Raw genomic sequence first — 23,036 nt, forward strand, 5'->3', positions numbered from 1 at the left:
AAAGCAGGAACAGGCCCAGACAAGCAGGCAGGCAACAAATAAAGAGATTGGAAAACAGGTTGGGAGCCCTGAGGGTCATAGTTTCAGGAGTAAGGAAAGCAGAAAGTACAGGCATGGGGAATTCAGATCCCTGGACAATACTTGGAATAGTGAAATCTGAGTTGATGAAGGTGTCATTTTGGAAAATAAGTGATTTAAGGAAAAAGAGTGAGAAATTCACTCTGCAGAGGCTGGAGAGAATTAAGCAGTTGAACATTGTAAAAAAAAATTTTTTAAGAAAAGTGTTAGAGAATTCTTGGTTTCTTTGCAGCCATTCTGAAGGGAAAGTGGGCCCTTTTACAAATTAATATCTGTAAATAATCCAGGCAAAGAGACAATCTGATTTAAATCATGTGACTATGAACAATTTAGTCAAATTCACTAAAAGAACTTAAGGGGTTTCTGTTGGAACTTAACTGCCCCCAAATATATACAAATGTAATCTATGTACAGCTGTGTAAAAATTAAAGCAGTGTAAGTGATGTTAAGCAAAACACTATGAATGTATCTCTGTGTGTGTGTATAAATATATTGTGTAAATATGTGGCGTGTTTAGGACCTAAACCAACACTCTTGGTTTGTAAAACTCTTGGTTTGTAGGTTTAAGATGAATTGGTTTTCTTTTGTTTTTAAATAATATCACTAAAATCTATTTGAATCTTTCATTCAAAATTGCAAAACTGAGAAACACTTTTTGCCAGACTCAGGTAACTAGAGTTGTTTGGCTTTGGTATTTAGCAACCCTTAAGTCATGGCTGCAGCAGGGCAGTCAAAACCAGAAGAATGGGAAGAAATTCTAGATTTGTTTTGTGGTAACAAAATAGCAAATAAAAGCTGTAGTAAAATAATTTTTTTTTTTAAAAAAAGACAGTGCCCCTCTGAAGTAACAGCAAGGGTGAGGTACACAAAATAAAAAAGGCAACATTAAAAACACTGAGCCTTAAGATGGCTCTGAGTAATCAGACTGTCACTTTAATAAGGGTATATGGAAACTCTGTAAGCACAAAAGAAACAGTTACACCTTATGTAAAAATTGATATGGCTAATGTTATAGGAGTTAAACTGCAGAAGGAATGTGCATTTCCCCAGGATGTGTGCAGTGTATATTGTCAGGTTTCAGAGTAGCAGCCGTGTTAGTCTGTATTCGCAAAAAGAAAAGGAGTACTTGTGGCACCTTAGAGACTAACAAATTTATTAGAGCATAAGCTTTCGTGAGCTACAGCTCACTTCATCGGATGCATTTGGTGGAAGAGATAAAAGAAATGCAAACAAAAAATCCTATTACGGCTCCAAATCAAAACTCTGGTGGAAGTTGATTGTATCCCTTTTAAAACAAAGTCTCTGAGCTGTTTGGCTTTGGAGCCAAAAGCAAAGCGTCTGTGTTGATGCAAATCACCTAACCGATAGACGAAGGAGAGAACTGCCCATAAATGGCAGCACAAAGGAGCCGCAGATAAAGACATAACTGGTCAGCAAACAAACTACCTAAAACCAAAAGGCTCAAATTATGACCCTCCAGAGGAAGGTGGAAAAAGGAGCCAAACCTAAAAAAACCAGGTTAACCCTAAGTAGAAAAATATTCTTTTTGTATGTGTATTCAGTGCTAACGTCTAAAGATAGGTACAAAAGGGGTCTTCTTATATGCATGACACCCCTACCTTTCAATTCACCAAAACCCCAAGGCTATAATTAAATTGAAAAGCCTAAGCAAAAATTTCAAGAGGGCATTGAACACACTGGCCTCAAAAACAAATTGTCTAAATAAAAGGCATGGTATAACAAAATATTTTAAGTAAATTTGATGTTAAGATTAAACATTGGAATCAATTCAGTGTTAATAAGTACTGCTAGGAGGATTCAATTGTCTTAGACCACACATTTATAAATATGCTGAAATAACTCACCCATTCATCCGATGAAGTGAGCTGTAGCTCACGAAAGCTTATGCTCTAATAAATTTGTTAGTCTCTAAGGTGCCACAAGTACTCCTTTTCTTTTTGTGAATACAGACTAACACCGCTGCTACTCTGAAACCTGTCACCCATTGTGGAAACTGCTAAAGAAAAAGACCAAATGGGAATGGGGAACAGAGCAGGACTCTGCTTTAACCCTGCTAAAACAGAAGGCTCTCACAGCCCCAGCTCTGTGTTTCCAGATGAATCACAGCTTTTTGTTAGTTGTTTGGTGGCTAATAACAGGGCCATGGCGGCCACACTATTACAAAACAATGAAAAGGAAAAACTAGTGCCAGTAGCATATGGATCTAGAAAATTATAAGGAGTAGAAATACATTTTGATCCCTGTGAGCGTGACTGTCTAGCAGCCGTCTGGGCAATACAATCTTTTGAGCCGCTCACTGGAACAGCCCCTATTACTATCCAAAGCACTCACACTCCCTCAAGTACATTTTATCAGGGAGATTGATGGGAGGTAAAGTCTCAAACACCTGAATGGCTCAATGGGTGCTTATTTTAGTCAATAAAGGGGTGACCACAGAAATGGTGTCCAAGCTGGACATGCTAACACATGCTCTGATTGAGAAAGGAAACGGACATGAGTGTCTAGAGGTCACTCTGGAGCTGTCATAAATATAAAGGGAAGGGTAACCACCTTTCTGTATATACAGTGCTATAAAATCCCTCCTGGCCAGAGGTAACATCCGGTTACCTGTAAAGGGTTAAGAAGCTCATCTTACCTGGCTGGCACCTGACACAAAGGACAATGAGGGGACAAGATACTTTCAAATCTGGGGGGGGAGGGAGAGGGAAAGGCTTTTGTTTTGTGCTCTTTGTTTTGAGCTGTAGCTCTCGAAAGCTTATGCTCAAATAAATTTGTTAATCTCTAAGGTGCCACAAGTCCTCCTTTTCTTTTTGCGAATACAGACTAATATGGCTGCTACTCTGAAACCTTTGTTTACGTGGTTGTTCTTTCTTGGGACTGAGAGAGGCCAGACAGAAATCCATCTTCTCCAACCCGTCCTAATCCAAGTCTCCAATATTGCAACCAGTATAGGTAAGCCAGGCAAGGTGGATTAGTTTTATCTTTTGTTTTATGTGAATTTTCCCTGTGTTAAGAGGGAGGTTTATTCCTGTTTTTTGTAACTTAAGGTTTTGCCTAGAGGGATTCTCTATGTTTTGAATCTGATTACCCTGTAAGCTATTTACAATCCTGATTTTACAGAGGTGATTCTTTTACCTTTACTTTAATTAAAATTCTTCTTTTAAGAACCTGATTGATTTTTCATTATTCTTAAGATCCAAGGGTTTGCGTCTATGTTCACCTGTACAAATTGATGAGGATGCTTATCAAGTCTCCCCAGGAAAGGGGATGTAGGGCTTGTGGGGGGAGGGGGGATATTTTGGGGGAAGATGTCTCCAGGTGGTCTCTTTCCCTGTTCTTTGTTTAAAATGCTTGGTGGTGGCAGCATAGGGTTCAAGGACAAGGCAAAGTTTGTACCTTGGGGAAGTTTTTAACCTAAGCTGGTAAGAATAAGCTTAGGGGGTCTTTATGCAGGTCCCCACATCTGTACGCTAGAGTTCAGAGTGTGGAGGGACCCTTGATAGGAGCAAAGAAAGAGTTAGATACCGTTGGTCAAGAAAAGCACGTCTGGTTTACTGACGAGAGTGCAATGGTTGTAAAAGGGAAAAGATGTGTAAAATATGCTCCTATTAACTTAGAAGAGGAAGTCATTCAGGGACGTCTAGACTATGGATCATCTCTGTATGCTGAGATCTACGCAATTTATCTGGTTTTAAGGCAATATGAAAATTCCCCATAGCTGTGTATATTTATGCTGACAGTGATTTTTGTGTGAAGGGGATACAGTTTTGGATATATGATTGGTATAGGAACCGGTGGAAAGCAGCGGATGGAAAGGATATTGCATATTCAGAGGAATGAAAATGGATTTGCAGTGGGTAACAAAGAACCCTAAACAGTTAAAGGTGCGACATGTAAAGGCACACAGTAAAGGAACGGGTATGGAGGCTACCTGGAATAATTGGGTAGATACAATAGTCCGATAGTTAATAGATATTAACTGCTGGAATTAGCCTACCTTGCTTGTCACCATGAAAGGTTTTCCTCCTTTCCCCCTCCTGCTGCTGGTGATGGCTTATCTTAAGTGATCACTCTCTTTACAGTTTCAGAGTAGCAGCCGTGTTAGTCTGTATTCGCAAAAAGAAAAGAAGTAATTGTGGCACCTTAGAGACTAACAAATTTATTAGAGCATAAACTTTCGTGAGCTACAGCTCATCCAATGAAGTGAGCTGTAGCTCACGAAAGCTTATGCTCTAATAAATTTGTTAGTCTCTAAGGTGCCACAAGTACTTCTTTTCTTTTTGCGAATACAGACTAACATGGCTGCTACTCTGAAACTAATTGGGGAGTTTAACAAGGGGGGGAGGAATGCATCTGTAGGGTGTTTGTGAGGAGAAGAAGCGAAACCCTGAAAAGCGTCACCAGCTGTGACTTCATCACAGCTGGTGAAAAGGAGGACTTGTGGCACCTTAAAGACTAACAAATGTATTTGAGCATAAGCTCGTGAGCTACAGCTCACTTCATCAGATGCATTCGGTGGAAAATACAGTGGGGAGATTTATATACACACACAGAGAACATGAAACAATGGGTGTTACCATACACACTGTAACCAGAGTGATCACTTAACGTGAGTTATTACCAGGAGGAGAGCCGGAGGGTGGGGGGGGAACCTTTTGTAGTGATAATCAAGGTGGGCCATTTCCAGCAGTTGACAAGAAAGTCTGAGGAACAGTGGGGGATGGGGGTGGGGATAAACATGGGGAAATAGTTTTACTTTGTGTAATGACCCATCCACTCCCAGTCTCTATTCAAGCCTAAGTTAATTGTATCCAGTTTGCAAATTAATTCCAATTCAGCAATCTCTCCTTGGAATCTGTTTTTGAAGTTTTTTTGTTGAAGTATTGCCACTTTTAGGTCTGTAATCGAGTGACCAAACAGATTGAAGTGTTCTCCAACTGGTTTTTGAATGTTATAATTCTTGACGGTCTGATTTGTGTCTATTTAATCTTTTACATAGAGACTGTCCAGTTTGAGCAATGTACATGGCAGAGGGGCATTGCTGGCACATGATGACATATATCAGATTGGTAGATGCGCAGGTGAACAAGCCTCTGATAGTGTGGCTGATGTGATTAGGCCCTATGATGGTGTCCCCTTAATAGATATGTGGACACAGTTGGCAATGGGCTTTGTTGCAAGGATAGGTTCCTGGGTTAGTGGTTCTGTTGTGTGGTTGCTGGTGAGTATTTGCTTCAGATTGGGGGGCTGTCTGTAAGCAAGGACTGGCCTGTCTCCCAAGATCTGTGAGAGCGATGGGTTGTCCTTCAGGATAGGTTGTAAATCCTTGATGATGCGTTGGAGAGGTTGGAGGGGCTGAAGATGATGGCTAGTGGCGTTCTGTTATTTTCTTTGTTGGGCCTGTCCTATAGTAGGTGACTTCTGGGTACTCTTCTGGCTCTACAATACCCACCTGCTGAAGTGAAGATCCAGTTTGTTCTGCCTCCCAGCCCCTCGCTCACAGTCTGTGGCTGCAGGAGGGCAGGAGAATCAGGGTCCCTGGGGCTCTACCTCCGTCCTGCTCTGATGATATCAGAAATGGGTTTAAACCTGTGTGGTTACATATCCATTGGACCTTAAACCTAACGCTGCCACCGCTCCGCCATTCTGGGGCTCTTAGGATGATTTCAGCAGGTAGGACAGGGAGGCTGCACCAGAATCTTTAGGTAAACGTAGACCCTGAACCCAGTCACTGTTCAGGCTTTGTCCAGCTGGTTCCCACGAGGGAACTCTCCAGAGTATCAGCCCAACTACAAAACATAGCCACATTTAACTCCGATGTCCCCAAGCCATCCACAGGTCACCTGTAAATGAGCTATGGCCTCACTCAGTCCCTTTGCCCTCCAGCAGAAGCCAGCAGAGAGCTCCCTCTGGTACCTTCCTCTCTCATGGACTTCAGGCCCCAGGGCTCCCACTCCTCCCTCCTGGGTCTGCCCCTAACTGGGTTCCCCCTCCCTTGTATTGTCTTTTCTTGGCCCTGGCCCAGCTGGGGTCACTAATGATCATTAAGTCGCCCTATCACCACCAGCGGGGCTAGCTGCCAGCTCACAGGCCAGGCTGAGCTTGGCTTGCCTTAAAGGGCTGGCCAGCCTGTGACACCTCCCAGAACAAACTACCCCACTGCACACACATCACAAAAAGAGGATGAGAGGCACCGAATCACACATGACAGACGTCAGTCACCTCAGTTAACACCTGACCTGAAAGTCCTTGGATCCCTGGGGGATGAGGTCAGGATCGGACCTTGGAGAGAATCCAGAGTGGTCTGCGAATCACAGAAACCTGCCTGAGTCTCAGGGGAAGAATCTCTCAGTAACGTTCTCAGGTTTGTTCTTAAATCATAAGACAAAATTAAGGTCCCCTCCCCTCACACACAGTTTCTCACTGTCTTGTGAACTGTTTGTCTTGCTCCCACAGCCCCATAATTCCTGCCTAATAATGAACTCTTCTCTCCTGAGCCTTTCACCACAGAGCTTTCTACATAAGAATTAACCCTGTCAGCCCTCTTGGGCACAGCGCTGATCCCAGTGGAGCTGGCGGGATTTGTGCTACAGACCTCAAAGGAGCAGGATTCCCCCTTTCACAGGAGGAAAGTGCAGCACAGAGAAAATAAGTGACTTGCTCAAGATTGCACAACAGCTACAGACATCGAGCTCACAATAGAAACCAGGAATCCTGGCTCCCAGTGCAACTGCTCTAACTTCAGATTTTATTACTTAATGAAGCAGCAGTAACATGCAATGCACAGTCCCTGCTGTTCCACCTAGGAAATACACTCTGTGCATTACCCTAATTAGCCACCGGGTGTCACTGCTCTGCTAATGAAGGAAACGTTACCCAGACTGGCCAGCAGGTGTCACTGTTGCTCCATCAGAAATACCCCCTGCCCCACCTCCTGAGGAAGGGCAGCCAATCAGAGCTGCTGCAGGAGACAGGCAGCTCTTTCCCCCTCCCCTCAGGAGACAGAGGAGTGTTTGGGTAGGGGAGGGGGAGAGGGGACAAGACCCCCCCCCGAGTGCTGCAGGAGGAGCAGCAGTGGGACTTGGCTGGCAGAGCCGATGTGGGGCTGGGGGTGTGCAATTAATTAAATTCTGCCATCCCCATAGCTCTGGTGTCGCTGCCTTTCCACTCTCATTTCCTAGTGGTGGGACTGGGCCGCGGAGAGAGGTTCAGGGGCTGCAGAGCGTGGTTCAGGGGCTGCCGAGAGAGGTTCAGGGGCTGCGGAGCGTGGTTCAGGGGCTGCCGAGAGAGGTTCAGGAGTTGCAGAGAGAGGTTCAGGGGCTGCGGAGCGTGGTTCAGGGGCTGCCGAGAGAGGTTCAGGGGCTGCGGAGCCTGGTTCAGGGGCTGCCGAGAGAGGTTCAGGGGCTGCCGAGAGAGGTTCAGGGGCTGCGGAGCGTGGTTCAGGGGCTGCCGAGAGAGGTTCAGGGGCTGCCGAGAGAGGTTCAGGGGCTGCGGAGCGTGGTTCAGGGGCTGCCGAGAGAGGTTCAGAAGTTGCGGAGAGAGGTTCAGGGGCTGCGGAGCGTGGTTCAGGGGCTGCGGAGAGAGGTTCAGGGGCTGCAGAGCGTGGTTCAGGGGCTGCCGAGAGAGATTCAGGGGCTGCGGAGCCTGGTTCAGGGGCTGCCGAGAGAGGTTCAGGGGCTGCCGAGAGAGGTTCAGGGGTTGCTGAGAGAGGTTCGGGCTGCGGAGCGTGGTTCAGGGGCTGCCGAGAGAGGTTCAGGGGTTGCGGAGAGAGGTTCAGGGGCTGCGGAGAGAGGTTCAGGGGCTGCGGAGCGTGGTTCAGGGGCTGCGGAGAGAGGTTCAGGGGCTGCGGAGCGTGGTTCAGGGGCTGCCGAGAGAGATTCAGGAGGCTACGTTTGTTACGGCTGCTCAGCGCTGCTGTTCCTGGAGTTCCTGTGTCAGTTGCCCAAGGAGGGAAGGAAGCTCCCGATTCCGCAGGCCTGGGTGTTATTCATAAAGAGCCCACAGGCTTGGTTTGGTGGCAAAGTTGCTCAGCCAGGTTTACTGTCAGTAAAGTACAGACTAGTGCCCTGTCCAGTGGGTCACAGGGACACTAACACATGTGTGCCCAACACAAGGTAAAGGCTCAGACAGGACACCAGGATACTGTCCCCTCAGCCAGTACAAAGATGCCCCTCAAGGACTTCTCCTTTTCTATATTGATACAATCAAGTTATGTATCACCACCCTTCTCCTGGTACCAGCTAGTTCGAACAAAACCTCCTCACCCATTGTCCTGTCATCCAGTCCTTATCTTACGAGGGGCCGATGCATTCTTGTACCCAGGGCCGTCCTTAGGATTTATGGGGCCCGATGCAGTATTATGAAACTGCTGCCCCTGTGCCCGACTTGCTCTTAGCAACACAAACATAAGCTGACAGTATTGGAAACTTGCCACGTGCACTTTATTAAAAACAGTTTAATTGTGCCGCCTTCACTGCAACCCCTGCACTTTCCTCCCACCTGCACCCCCAACCCCAGGCTTGTGCTGCCAGCGTGCCTCGCCACATCACCCCCCTGCCCAGTAACCCCTACCCCCTTATGCCCAGCAACCCCCGTGATGTTGCACTTTCAATGATTTTATGAAATGAGTGTGAATATAATGTAACAGGAATATGCTTCATGCAAAAGGTTTCGACTGCTGCTTTTCTGCTCCAGGTACGTCCCGCTCCTCCCACAGCCTGAGAGTCAGTTTCCTCCTCTTGGCCCTGGAATATTGTGAATGGGCAGGAAAAGCAAACGCCACCTTTTTTTATTTTCCGTTAACTTTCCCTCCTCCCCAGCCTGTTGGTGTGTGTCCCGCTCCCTCCTCCCAGCCCTTGTCTGCTGCTGAGCCCTGCTGGGGAAGGGAGGAGAGGAAAAAGGGGATGGTGCAAAGGGGATCCTAACTTCGGAGAAGAGGGAGGTGGAGTGAAAAGGAGATGAGGAGAGAGACTGCAGGGAGTCGCCGGTGGGCCAGGGCACGTGGGCAGAAGAGGGGCAGGTACAGTGGGGGGCTGCTCGGAACAGCTGCTCCCCCAGGGCCACCATCCTGCTCCCCAGAAGGCCCAAGTGCATTCGCTGCTCGCTCACTGAGCCAGACAAAGGATCCCGCCCCCGCCCTGCCCCGCCTCACTCTTTTCCCTTCCCAGCCCATCTCCCCCCAGCCCAGTTCCTCCTCCGCTTACTACTCCCCGAAGTCCCGTGCCCAGCTCTACCCCCCCACCCCGAGCTCAGCTCACCCCTACTCTGCCCAGCCTCCAGGTGTCCCCCCCACTCTGTTCCCAGCCTTGCCTGCCCCCTCTCTCCCCCCCCCGGCCCAGCTCCCCCCAGTCATCCCCAGCCCGGTTCCACCTCCCCCCACTCCCTGAAGTCCTGTTCCTGGCTCTACCCCCCCAGCTCAGCTCCCCCCGCTCTCTTCCCAGCCTCCAGGTATCCCCCGCCCCATTCTGTTCCCAGGCTTGCCTGGCTCCCCCTACTCACTCACATGCAAATTTTGCTCCTGGCCCCGTGATACCCTGTCCCAGCCACAGCCCTCAGGCTGGCTGAGGAGTGAGTGGGTGGAGGGAAGGGGAGGGGAGGGGAGAAACCCACTGGCCCAATGTTGGGGGGTGGTTGGAGAGGAGCCCGCGCCAGCGAGGGTGGTGCCCCAAATTTTCTGGTGCCCTATGCAGCAGCATATGCTGTGTGTGCCTAAGGATGGCCCTGCCTCTGAGTATGTCTGGTGATTTGCTGTCACTTTGTGGGGGTGGAGTGGGGTTGTCTCAACTGAAATATTTTCAAAGTGGGCCCACCCAAAAAGAGTTGGAGACCCCCCTGCTCTAGAATGGGTTTACTGCCCTTTAGGACAGTAACATTTTCCATCTGGTTCCCTAGGCTGGAGTGTCTCAGCTCACTATCATCCCGGAATTCCCCCTCATATCTAGTCTCGGATTCAGAGAAGAGGCCCTGAATTTAAACACCTGACAGACCCTAGCAAATCATAGAATCATAGAATCATAGAATAGAATCATAGAATATCAGGGTTGGAAGGGACCCCAGAAGGTCATCTAGTCCAACCCCCTGCTCAAAGCAGGACCAAGTCCCAGTTAAATCATCCCAGCCAGGGCTTTGTCAAGCCTGACCTTAAAAACCTCTAAGGAAGGAGATTCTACCACCTCCCTAGGTAACGCATTCCAGTGTTTCACCACCCTCTTAGTGAAAAAGTTTTTCCTAATATCCAATCTAAACCTCCCCCATTGCAACTTGAGACCATTACTCCTCGTTCTGTCATCTGCTACCACTGAGAACAGTCTAGAGCCATCCTCTTTGAAACCCCCTTTCAGGTAGTTGAAAGCAGCTATCAAATCCCCCCTCATTCTTCTCTTCTGCAGACTAAACAATCCCAGCTCCCTCAGCCTCTCCTCATAAGTCATGTGCTCTAGACCCCTAATCATTTTCGTTGCCCTTCGTTGTACTCTTTCCAATTTATCCACATCCTTCCTGTAGTGTGGGGCCCAAAACTGGACACAGTACTCCAGATGAGGCCTCACCAGTGTCGAATAGAGGGGAACGATCACGTCCCTCGATCTGCTCGCTATGCCCCTACTTATACATCCCAAAATGCCATTGGCCTTCTTGGCAACAAGGGCACACTGCTGACTCATATCCAGCTTCTCGTCCACTGTCACCCCTAGGTCCTTTTCCGCAGAACTGCTGCCGAGCCATTCGGTCCCTAGTCTGTAGCGGTGCATTGGATTCTTCCATCCTAAGTGCAGGACCCTGCACTTATCCTTATTGAACCTCATTAGATTTCTTTTGGCCCAATCCTCCAATTTGTCTAGGGGACAAAATGTTGGGGAAGTTATTGTACCTTTGAGCTCTGCTATAGCTCAACTCCCAGATCTGGGCTGGAGCAGAAAACCCTGAGGTAGGTTCTCCGTTCTGGGCTGGGCACAGAGCTAGTCATAAAGCTTTTGATAGAAAACTTTTCTGTTGGAAAAGGCCGTTTAGTCAAAATCAAAATGTTTGGTGGGGACGTGTCGGTTTTGACAGGGGAAAGTCTAAATGGATTATTTTGATCTTATTCCAGGCACTATTCCTGGCCTGCTGGCTGAGTCCCTTTCTGTGACTCAGTTTCCCTCATGTACAATCGGGGTATTGATACTGAGGCGCTTTGAGATCTATAGATGAAAAACACCAGCTAGAGGGGAAGGATGGCCCAGTGGTTGTTGGGCACTAGTCTGTGACTTAGGAAACGCAGGCAATTCTCTACTACACTACAGACTTCTTGTATGGGTTGGGGCAAGTCACTTTAGGCACCTAGCTTCCCTTGAAGTCAGTGATGTTGCCTGAGTCTGCAGAGAGCCTGAGCCAATTGCTCTGAAATAAATGGAAGTTAAGTGCTTTTTGAATTTCTGGGCTTCAGTTTCCCCATCTGTAGAATGGGGGTAATAGCCCTGCTGTATCCCCAGACGTGGTGGGAGGATAAAGACATTAATGAAGCCTGACACGCTTTGAGCTCTACTAATGAAAAGCACTGTGTAAGAGCTAGATATCATTTATTGTGCTGGCTTTAATAGTGCTGGGCTAAGTCAAGCGAGATGGGATCTGATCCCCACGGCCTTATTTTTACAAGAAATGGTAACTTGCAGCTTGATCTGGAGTCATCTGAGCAGCTGATTCTCCTCTGGCTATGACAGCATGCAGATGGTCTTCAGGATGGTTTTGTTATACTCCTTGGAGGCTGGCTTGAACTCGCTCACCAGACCCTTGAGCTCCTGAATCTTCTCTTCCAGTTGGTCTCTCTCTATGGCACCCAGGATCGCGCTGAGAATCACGTCGACACCCACGCCCAGTAACATGCCAGCCACGGTGCCGATCATGGAGGCACCAACCTTGGCCAAGATCATGGTCGTCTGGCTCAGGACTCTGCTCACCACCTGCGATAACGCCAGCTTGATGAAGATCCCCATGGCTATGGTCCCAGTGAGCCCGCTCACCACCGTGGCCACAGAGCGCAGAATCTGCATCTTCTTGGCATCTGTCTCCTGGAAATTGTGAAGCTTTCGGTAGAGATCTGGCTCCAGGTTGCTCTTCAACCTTGCGTCAATGGCCTGCAGAATGTCTTGGATGGACTTGATGGCTGAGAGGAGCATGTTGCAGTTCTCCCGGATGGTGCCCTTCATGTTCATCTTAATGGGGTGCAACTTGCAATGACAGTGTTCGTTTAAGGCTCCAATCAGCTCGTTGGTGGTATCAAAATTGAGCTCTATGCAGTTGATCAGCTCCTGGTGTAACCGCGCCACCCTCTCTCGCCGCTCTGGGTTGCTAGGATACAGGATATCGCTCCAGGACATTCTCGAGAGAGCTGCCAGGAAGGAAGAAGACGGAGGCGTTAGCCAGCGCTCCCCACTGCTCCCTCCCCCATCACAGATTTAACTAGTGCAGAAACTCAGCTGCCATTAAAACAAAAAAGTCTCCAGGGCTCCGATCCCCAAAGGTCTTTAGGTGCCTAATGCCCCGTCAACCCGTGGGAGTTCTGTGCCCAAACACCTTGGAGGTTCTAGGGCGGAAGGACTTGGCCAGTGGGCCCCTGCCCCCAAAAGCTCCCCAGCTCCCCAAACCACATGGCCTTAGGAGGAAAGTGCAGCAAGGAGCCAGCCAGAGCCTCGGCTGGGAGAGGGAGAAGTTGGGGACTCTCAGCCCCACTCCCCAACAGACCCTAAATTGCCAGAGATCCTCATCACCCCAGCAGTGTCCCAGCTACTGTCCCAGACACCCTCAATTCTCCTCCCATGCGTTACCTCCCCACATTCCCCAGACCTCTGTCCCAGCCCCCCGCCACCCCCAACACCTTCCAGCACCCTGAGTCCATCCACCCCAGAAGTGTGGCAGCATGCCCTATCTACCCGGCCCCCCCCTGCTCCAGCCATGGAGTTGCCCAGTTCTTGGCAGTTGCATGACTTGCTCCTTCCCCTCTGCTGCCTGGGGGACCCTGCCATGGGTCAGAAGCTGCAGTTTCGGGCTGTCTGCAAATTAGCCCATGAAGTAATTTGCACAAAATGCCAGGCCTGGAGCTGTGCGCAGCTGGGCAGCTTGGTTCTGGCTTCAAGGGGCACCTGGGAATAGTTTCATTTTTCACCTCCTCCCCAGAGCTGGGCGCAGTCTCCAGTCAGGGTCTCCCCGCTATCCAGAGGGGATCCCATCTCCTACTCGCTATTCACCAGTTTCCCCAGCCCAGGGTGGCTCTTGCCTGCTTAGCCACAGCATCCCCTGGGGCGCTCACAGGAGGCTGGTTCTATCAGGACACCTGGGTCCTTCCCAGAGTTGCAGCTCACCAGGGTCCCCTTTGGAAAGCAGAACTCCCCGCCCCATCGGTTACATTTGGGGCAGCTTCCACCTCTCACAGAGACACCCCCCCCCAGCCTGTGGGGGACTGATATTTTTTATCCCTAGACGTGGCACCTTGCCAGGGGCTGCAAGAAACCCCCGTTGTTAGAAGGGGCTCAGTTCTCCAAGCGATCCGGGGGGCTCTCACCCCGCTCCCATTTGTGCCTCCTCTGCCATGTCTGATGGGGTGAGTTACCTGCTTGCTGGACGCGTGGGAAGCTGACGAGCCGTTCGCCTGGCAGAGGTCAACTCAGCTCCGCGGGCAGCAGCCTGGGCTCTCCAAAGAGGATCCCTTCGCTGTGACACTGCAGCTCCCCTGCCGCTCTGTGTACACCGGAGCAGGGACTCAGCTTTATAGGAGAGCTGATCTCTTGCTTTCACTTTCCCAGTTGGCCTCCCCACTTTCTCCAGGCAGACCGGAGCCCAGCTAGGGTCAGGAGCATGCTGCCAGCTCACATTGCCTTTAAAGGGACTGCTAAGGGGGATCAGCTGGTTGCTTAGTGCCTCCTGACTTCCAGTTCTCCATGTGGTTTCCAGGAAGCCGAGTCTGGCTGGTTTCCAAGTCCTGGTTTTCTTCTTAGTCACCGGGGTGGAAAGTTCCAGGATCTAATCAATCCATGAGCCAACGAGCCCCAGGCAGTCCCTGGCTGCAAACGCTGGCAGCTGGCCTTGTCCGGGGAAATTGCTTCCACCAGCGCAACTCAGAGTCCATCCATCCTCCCTGGAGGGAGGCTCCAGGCTTCTCCCATCGCAGAACTGGACAGTGCAGGGAGACAGGTGAAAGGGGGTAGACTCAGAGTCAGGACTCCTGGGTTCCATCATCCACTTGGGAAGGGGAGTGGGGTCAAGTGCTTAGAGCAGGGAGGCTGGGAGTCAGGACTTCCCAGGTCACTGAATGACTGTAGGGAAGTCACCTTCACCTTTCTCTGACTCCCTCCCACCCTGATTTGGGAGTTGAGCTAGTGCTCCCGTAACTCTACCCCTTTGTAGATTTCAAGCCTATGACAGGTTCCTGGGGGTGCAAACTGCACTATGGGACCACTGAGCCCTTCAAACGCACCAACCTGGGCTGCCTCTCACACTGGGATGCTGATAGCAAGCTACAAACCCCTGACAGGGGCTGCACTTGCACAGCATCCACAGGCCCCGGGGACACACCCAGCTGGGTTTCATGAATGGTCTCCCAGCCACTCATGAACCAACAACAGGGAGGTCCCCCCAGCTCCAGCCCTTCATCCCAAAACTATACCATCTTATACTGCTCAAGGCCCCCTTGGGTAGGGCCGGCTCCTTAAGTAGTTCACCACTACCTCAGGGTGGACTGGGCACATACCAACTTTTGTAAATTGAGCTGAGATTTCCCAAGCAAATCAAAACACACTGATTTAGGTAAAATATGAAACGGATTTATTAACTACAGAAAGATCGATTTTAAGTGATGATAAGTGGTAGGTACAAAGGTAAAGACCCATATGAAATCCTAAACTTTTACTCTAGTAAGTAATCTAGTAATCTAGTAAGAGTTAAATCAAGGACTGTCTCACCCTGGCAGATGGTCCAAGCAGGTGACAGTTCCTCAGTACATAGACTGGGACTCACATCCAGCCTGGGACCAATCTCCCTAGTTCCAAGTCTTTGTCTTACCCAGGCAAGTGTTGAGATTGGGGAGTGGGTGGGGGGGGCAAGTGATGATGTCACTCTCCCTCTTTTATACCTTCTCCAAGATGCTAGAAAGAGCCTTGCTGTGATATGGAAGTCAGGGAATCCCCACTGGTCAAGCAGTTTCCATTGCCTATGTGCCTTTTTCAAGGAGTCTCTTGGATAGTGGGTTGGGTGTTGATGAGCCATTAATGACCATCTACCTATTGATGGCTACTCCTTCTCTTGCCACTAAAAGGCTGGTTGTGGGTGTTCCCAACCTCACAATGTATGTCACAAGACAGACTTTGTACACAACATACCTGTAGTGAGGCAGCATGGCCTCCCTCCGAACTTGAGAGTGAGGGACAACTACATTCCCCCTGGTGGGTGGAGCTAAATGTGCCCCACCTTCCTCAGTCCCTGGGTGGGACAGGAAATATTAAAGGAGAACCCGGGAGCTTGGTGCTGAAGCTATTAGGGTTTTGGGCTGGGACCTGGTAGAGTAGGGTGGACCTGGGTTCCCTCACCCCTCTGCCACTGACCTCACCCCTGGGGTGATGGCTGAACCCCCACCTTTTGGCCCAAAGGCCCGTGCTGTATTGTTGGCTTACACCAGCCAGAAGGCTGTGGGCTCAAGACTGTTTGTGGCTGTGTCCTGCCCCGAGTGCCAGAGCTTCCCCATAGACTACTATTGTCTGCCTGTAGTGAGTCTGCCTCCCTCCCCACTCAAGAGTGACGAACCACTACAATATCAAAATTATATGACAGTGGTGAATATGGGGGTTCCACGGTGCTACTTTGAGGTACAGAGTGTCATAAAGCCCAAATCTGAGGGTCGAAGCTAGAGGAGAGTTTTTGAGAGATGCTCAATCTCAATGGAAAGACTCAGAGGGATGGAGACTCTGTCCCATTGCTGGGGTAGTCATTCCCAGGGTTAATTCCCCTCTCAGGGGAAAGTCTGCCCCTTATTTCCAGTCTGAATTTGTCTGACTTCATCCCCCAGCCGTCGGCTCGCGCTCAGCCCTTGTCTGCTAGGTTAAACAGCCTCTGCTCGCTCCCCAAAATCTCCTCCCCACAGACATATTGATCATCAGGAATCTCGACCCCTCTGAACCTTCTCTGGGAGAAACTCACTAGATCAAGCTCCTTCAGTCTCTGGCTCTCAGGCAGGTTTTCCAGCCCCCATCGCTCTTCTCTGAGCCCTCCCAGTTTCCCGATGTCTTGTTTGCCATTTGCCCCCCCCCCCATCTCCCTTTCTCGGGGTGGCACTTGGCTGGAGCAGGGGGATGTGAGGAATAGGCATATGCCAAGGTAAGAAAGATGCTAATTCCCCAACCAGGGGTGTTGGCCGCTGTCCAGAATAACCAGAGTGGCAACAAAGGCCCCACCTGCCTCCTCTCCTGCCCTGCAGGCCGGCCTTTGCTGGGAACAACCCTCCCCGTCCTGACCTTCCCCCTCTGCCACTGAGGATGCCCTGAGGGTAGCCCCAGGAGCACAACCACCAGCCACTGCAAAGCACATTGGCCAAACTGGGGGAGCACGGTGCTGTCCCTTGGCCGCAAGGCCCACTGGTGGGGCTACTGGTGGAGACAAGGGCCGGCTTTCTGAAGGGATTCAGGAGCCTAAAGCGGTGGAGAGGGGGTGATGAGATTGTTCATAAGCACCTAACTCCTCACTGCAGAAACCCAGGTTCCTGATTGCTGGGGGTGCCGCTGACCCCAGGGACCCCCACTCCAGCTGCCTCCTGGTCTCGGGGGAAGGGGGTGGGCGGGATCGCCCAGCTAGCAGGAGGCTGCTGGAAGATGGAAAGGCTGAGGACCGCTCAGGCAGCCAATCGCGGAATGGGGGTGTTGGGTTCGGGGGGGTGCGCTCCTGGCTTCCAGGTCCCCACGTGGTTTCCAGGAAACCGAGTCTGGCTGGTTTCCGAGTCCTGGTGTCGCCTCAGTCACTGGGGGGGGGGCGAAAGGGGGGGGCAGAAAGCTCCAGGGTCTAAATCAAGCCTGGAGCCAGCGAGCCCCGGCTGCGAGCGCCCGCAGCTGGCCCTGCCCAGGCAACCACGAGCTTTGGCTTGGGCCAACTTTCGCTTTCTCGCCCAACGGGAGCTTTATAAGGCGCGCCGGAGAGCCGGGCGCCGTCCGCTGCTTCGCCAGCCGCGCTGCGCCGCGGAGCTGCAGGTGAGAGCCCCCGGCCCCGGCCCGGCCCCGGCCCCGGCCCTTCTCTGGGGCCCCCCCGGGTCCGAGCTGGCTGCGGCGGGTCGGGAGCCCCCCTCCCCCCCGGGTCCGAGCTGGCTGCGGCGGGTCGGGAGCCCCCCTCCCCCCCCGGGTCCGAGCTGGCTGCGGCGGGTCGGGAGCCCCCCTTCCCGCCCCCCCCGGGTCCGAGCTGGCTGCGGCGGGTCGGGAGCCCCCCTTCCCGCCCCCCCCGGGTCCGAGCTGGCTGCGGCGGGTCGGGAGCCCCCCTTCCCGCCCCCCCCGGGTCCGAGCTGGCTGCGGCGGGTCGGGAGCCCCCCTTCCCGCCCCCCCCGGGTCCGAGCTGGCTGCGGCGGGTCGGGAGCCCCCCTTCCTGCCCCCCCCGGGTCCGAGCTGGCTGCGGCGGGTCGGGAGCCCCCCTTCCCGCCCCCCCCGGGTCCGAGCTGGCTGCGGCGGGTCGGGAGCCCCCCTTCCCGCCCCCCCCCGGGTCCGAGCTGGCTGCGTCTCTCTTTGGCCTGACCTGCAAACTGCCTCCTCCCTCCCTACTTTGCGCTTCTTGCTGCGGAGCTGGAATAAACGTGACCCCCGCCCCCCCCCCCCGCTGCTGGCGGCGCTGCCTTCAGAGCTGGGCGTCCAGAGAGCTGCCCCCTCCCCCCCGGTGCCCCTAGAGCTTGTAACCCGCCCTACAATAGACTCGCCCCCCCTTCTGGGTCGGGACCCCCAGTTTCAGAAACGCCGATTTAGGAGTTTCCGAAATGATCATCTTCGGGGGGCGCCGAACGTTCCACCCGGCTCCTCACTGATCCACGCCAGCGCCCGGGGCTGTGAGGTCGGGGGACGGAGGTTAGGCAGAGCTTGAATGGCATCCAGCTGCTGCCCCAGTCTTGGGTACCCTGGGGACCCCTCTCCGGGTGCAGACCTGCCGAGAGCTGCCCCTGAGTGCAGTGCAGGCCCTTGGGGGTATGTCTGCACTGCAATTAAACACCCGTGGCTGGCCTGCCGGGCTGCAAACTCGCAGTGTAGACGTGCAGGCTTGGACTGGAGCCCAAGTGCCCGGACTGTGCCCCGGGGGACGGTCCCAGGGCCCAGGCTCCAGCCTGAGCCCAGATGTCTACAGGGCAATTTTTAGCATCCCAGCCTGAGTCAGAGCAGATGCTGCCGTTCCACGGGGTTTTTATTCCAGTGTTGAGGTACCTGAGACTCCCCTGTCGTTTCGACATGCCCTCTCCCCGGGCTTCACCCCAATGGCGAGCAGCCTCCGCTTTGCAGTGTCGCTGTCTCGGGGCCCACTGCAGCCATGAAGCGGGTAACGCACTGACGCGCTTTGCACCCCCCTTTTAGCCCAGCAGTGCCCCTGTGTATCCCCACCACCGGCTTCTGCTGGGCAGGGGAGTCACCCTGGGAAGAAGGGACAGCCAGGTTTCTTTAATTGAACACACGCTTAGATTTTTATTTTTTTAAAAAATAAATATAGTCCATAGATACCCAGGCATGAGATTCCCAATTCTTAATCAAGAGCAAGAGACAGGCCCTGCCCCAGCTGAGATCAGGGCCCCATTGTGCCGGCTGCTGCCCAGACACAGCCAGAGACAGTCCCTGCTCTGAATGGCTGCATCCAGACAAGTCAGACAAAGGCCGGGCGGGTCAGCAGAGAAAGGAGGGGGTTTCCCCAATGTACATATGTTAAAACTAGCAAGAGAACCCTGCCGCTCTGACTCCCGGCCCAGTGCTGTACCCACTGGACTCGTGGATATAGTGGGGCCTGCTCCAGCTCCTTCCCTGGCTCTGGGCAGCCCCTCACTGCCTGAGGTTAAGGAAAAAACATGAGAAAGAATCCAGGGGGGCTGGGCCTAGTGGTTCTTGGTGTCTGGGCTTCCTGGGGCTGCCCTGCCCTGTAGTTTTCCACACTGGGGTAGGGGCCACAAGCCGGGGTAACTGGGAGTCCCCCATCCCCCTGGGACTCCGGGCACCGGGGACGGAAGACAGAACTGTCACAACAAAGATACAAGAGGCTCCCCCCCAACCAAACTCAGCCTGCGTGGCTGTCAGTTTAAAGGGATTTTGACTCCTCCTTTCTCGTGATTCCAAAGAGAGTTAGGAGCCGAAATACCTCTGAAGGTCAGGACCCTTCTTTCCGTTGCGAAGACGATGCTGCTGGGTGCTTTGGGAATCGGCCCCCAGCGTTTTCGAGTGGTGGAAAACATCTCACTGTGGCAAGTTTGTGATGCTTTGTTCTTTCCTCTCTTGCGCTGAAACTTGCTCAAAACATGGCTGAGCTGGAGATCCAAAAAACACTGGCTTTCTTGTGAGGTCTTGGGCCTTCCTGCTTTGTCTGGGTGCTTTCAGTGCATTGAAATCAGGAAGAGCAGTGGGACAATGTTTTATTATGCACAACTAGGACTGTCGGACTGGCCAGACTGACTCAGCCCAGAGGCCCTTTGCCTGTGTCCTGTCTCTGATAGTGATGGTACCAGATGCTACAGAGAACCCCACAGTAGCAGGTTAGAGAGATTCTGACAGCAGGGACAGTTGCTGCCTGACAGCCGTTAGTTAGAGATAGTGTCATGCCCTGGAGCATGAGAGTGTTTAATCTTATCAAACTTAACAAAAAAAAATTATTTTCTAATGTCATTCTGGCTCTCCTCATTAGCCATATCAGTGTCAGATTCCTTTCTGGATCTTGCTGGGCTCTTGGCATGAGCGAGATCATGACGCAGTGAGTTCCACAGGCAAATCCCAAGGTTGTTGTGAAACAGCATTCCCTCTACTCCATTTCACAGGGGCTCCCTATCAGTTCCATCGCACATCCCCTTGTCCTTGCACTGGGGATCCTGGAGGGGAAACTCTTTCATTCCCTCACCCGCACTCTCTGCTTTGTTTCCCAGCCCCGCGATGCTCTCCCTGATCTCCGGCACAGAGAGCGAAAGGGAGAGGCTCGTGCGCGCCAGCCAGTCGCTGCTCGACTCCCTGCAAGGATGCATCTTGGCCACCCACACGCTGCTCCGCATCCTCAGCCAGCACCTTGACACCAGTGTGTCCCTGGAACCGGTGGGAGGTGACGTCTGCGTGGGGGAGAACCTGGAGCACCTGCTGCGGGCAGCGCAGGAGATGCACGCCACGGCAGAGCAGACGGACAGACATGTGCGGAAGAACACCAGCCGGGACCTGTACGCCCGCATGGCCTCCCCCCACACCTCGCTGCAGGAGAAGGGGGCCATTGTCCGGGACTTCCATCAGGCCACCATGGGGATCTTTGGCAGCGTGGGTGGCCCCGTGGTGGCCGTGCTGCTGCGAAACGCCGGCCTCCCCGATCGGCTGGAGGCAGCTCTGCGGGAGGCGGAGGCCTCCCTGGTGCTGCGCCTGCCGATGGACACCCTTCACCAGAGCAGTGAGGAGATCGCCAGGGCCGTGTCTGCCTGTGCCACCCCTGGGAGCCCAGCGGGGGAAACGGCTGCAGGGCCCCCCGAGAACGGCCCCTTCTCCAAGACCGGTATGATGCAGAGTCTGGGCGACTACCTGCTTGATGCCCTCATGGGGCGCTGTGCTAGGAACGCCCTGGCAGCGGCCGCTGGGCACCTGGAGGAGGCGCTCCGGGCTCTGGCACCGGCCTGCAAGTCTTTCCAGTTGGCGGCTGCTGCAGCTGAGGTCTACATGGCCCTGATCACGGAGCAGCAGCTGGGAGTGGGAGAGGGCCCGGGCCAGAATCCTCCTGGCATCGCCCATTGAGCTGTGAGGGCAGAGCCATGAAAGCACCCCCTTGCTGTGGCACACGTGCCGGCAGGCTCTGCCCTGGGCTCTGCGCTGGTTAACAAGCCTGGCACAGCCCAGCATGCAGGGCTGGCAGCCGGGAACCACAGCAAATAAAGGGACCCGAGCAAAACCGCGGGCCTGAGTCTTAGTGGTTTGTCCCAGCTGGCATGCTGGCCCACCCGCCTTAGAACCAGACTCCCATCCTGGCCCCTGGTGTAAATCAGGGGTGACTCGGGGGGACGATTCCCCTCTCTGATGTAAATCAGGAGTAACTCCATGGGTGTCAAGAGGCTGATTCCCCCTCCCCCTGGTGTAAAGCAGGAATAACTTCCTTGGACTCAATGGGGCTGATTCCACCTCATTCACCCTGGTGTAAATCTGAAGTAACTCCAGGGGGTCAATGGGGCCAATTCCCCCTCTGTGATGTAAATACAGAGGAACTCCGTGGGTGTCAAGATGCCATTTCCCTCCCCCCGGTGTAAATCAGCAGTAATTCCACTGGAGTCAATGGGGCCGATTCCCTGTCACTCACCCTGGTGTAAATCAGGAGTAATGCAAAAAATGCCATTTTCGAAAACCATTTTTGGGTTCAACTAAAACAAAAACATTCGAGGTTTTGGTTAGAAATAGGGAAGAAAGGCAGCGAATATTCTCCTGCCACGTTTAAAATACTGAAACCTGCTGGTTTTAACGGGAAAACAAAAACCTGAGCCACAAATTGTCTGGTTCCTGCTTTTCCTGCTTTTTTTTTTTTTTTGGTGGGGGGAGGGGCATTGAAAAAACAAAAGAAAACAAAATTTTCCAAACCCGTTTTTGGTAAAAGAAAAACAGATATGGAGGGGAAGGGGGGTGGGATGAAAGTTGGTGATTTGGGGTTTTTTAAAACTTCCCTTTTTTTTTTTTTTTTTTAAACAAACGAAAAAAGTTTGAAAACAGTCACCTGATTTTTCTTTTTTACGTCGAAAAGGACCCATTGGTCCCAGCTTTGGTTCCTGTTTTCTCCCAGGTTTTCCAAACCGCCTCGGTTCACATGCAAACGGGGAAGCCCGGACATCAGGGGCTTGGTGTCAGACAGGAAACTAAACCTCCCCCTCCCCCAAAGCAAGTATCCCATTGTTCGCACTCCCTCCCTGGTCCCCTTCCTGCCAAACAACAACATGACCTGCCAACGGCCCCATTGAACCGACCCCCGAAATGGGCTCTCCAAAGACCCCAGCTCCCTGTGTCAGGCGGGGGGTCCTGGGGCTGGAGAGCGGGTCCCAGGTCCTGGCCCCCCACCTCTGCACAAACCCAACTCTCCCTCCTCGGGGGGCAGTGTGGACTCCTGGCTCCCCTGCCCTGTAACCATAGCACTGCACGGGCCTAATGCAGACCAAGCCCGGCTCAGGCCCTCCAAGGGGGGTTACACAGACCCCTCCCGCCCCCAGCATGCAGCCCCCACCTCTTGGCTTGACCCATGATGACTCTCCCCCACCAACGCAGCCCCTACCCTGCCGTGCGCTCCATGCGCTGGCAACTTGCCCTGCTGGGCCTGTTCTATGGTTTCAGCCCCAGGCCAGGCGTTTACATGGCATCCGCTTCAAACAGCTCTTGGTTCGGGTGCCCACTGCCCTCGCTACAGGCTTCAGCCTTCTGCCCCCGCTTCTGCCAGCATTTCCTCCCCAAAGCTTCCACGCTGCCCACATCCCACTCCCCAAATCTCCCATGCTGCCCTCTCCCCAAATCTCCTCTCTCCCCAAATCTCCTATGCTGCCCCCTCCCCACACATCCCGTCCTGCTCTCCTTCCGCTCGTTGGGTCAACCCCCCCATCATTTTTGTGTTTGGCCAACGGCGGTGGGGGACAAGATGGGGGGGAAGGATTAAGAAGATCCTGGCCCACCCGCCATTTATTTAAGTTTTTGGAAACTAATATTTTTAATGGAACACCCATCATTTGAACCCAAAATGTCCCTGTTGCCAAATGACTGAAGCCA

The 23,036-nt window shown here is 52.6% G+C and overlaps 2 protein-coding genes across 2 annotated transcripts; one reads left to right on the plus strand and one right to left on the minus strand.

Moving 5' to 3' along the window:
* Positions 1–11,637: 11,637 nt before the first annotated feature.
* LOC119847994 (single-pass membrane and coiled-coil domain-containing protein 3-like) lies at positions 11,638–14,114 on the minus strand. Its single transcript, XM_038383312.2, has 2 exons — positions 13,682–14,114; positions 11,638–12,463 (listed from the first exon to the last, which is right to left on the minus strand). Exon 2 carries the CDS (start codon positions 12,450–12,452, stop codon positions 11,787–11,789), a length of 666 nt encoding a protein of 221 aa, XP_038239240.1. The 5' UTR covers positions 12,453–12,463; positions 13,682–14,114; the 3' UTR covers positions 11,638–11,786.
* A 3,013-nt stretch (positions 14,115–17,127) lies between these two features.
* On the plus strand, positions 17,128–21,192 carry LOC119847993. Its single transcript, XM_043501962.1, has 3 exons — positions 17,128–17,148; positions 17,193–17,300; positions 20,198–21,192. Exon 3 carries the CDS (start codon positions 20,205–20,207, stop codon positions 21,036–21,038), a length of 834 nt encoding a protein of 277 aa, XP_043357897.1. The 5' UTR covers positions 17,128–17,148; positions 17,193–17,300; positions 20,198–20,204; the 3' UTR covers positions 21,039–21,192.
* Positions 21,193–23,036: the final 1,844 nt, after the last annotated feature.

The sequence above is a fragment of the Dermochelys coriacea genome, chromosome 24 (assembly GCF_009764565.3).
Source record: "Dermochelys coriacea isolate rDerCor1 chromosome 24, rDerCor1.pri.v4, whole genome shotgun sequence".
Taxonomy (NCBI): Eukaryota; Metazoa; Chordata; order Testudines; family Dermochelyidae; genus Dermochelys; species Dermochelys coriacea.

Bases quoted from the DNA above. Each gene is read 5' to 3' on its own strand.
- LOC119847994 (XM_038383312.2), bottom strand. From the start codon at position 12,452: ATGTCCTGGAGCGATATCCTGTATCCTAGCAACCCAGAGCGGCGAGAG.
- LOC119847993 (XM_043501962.1), top strand. From the start codon at position 20,205: ATGCTCTCCCTGATCTCCGGCACAGAGAGCGAAAGGGAGAGGCTCGTG.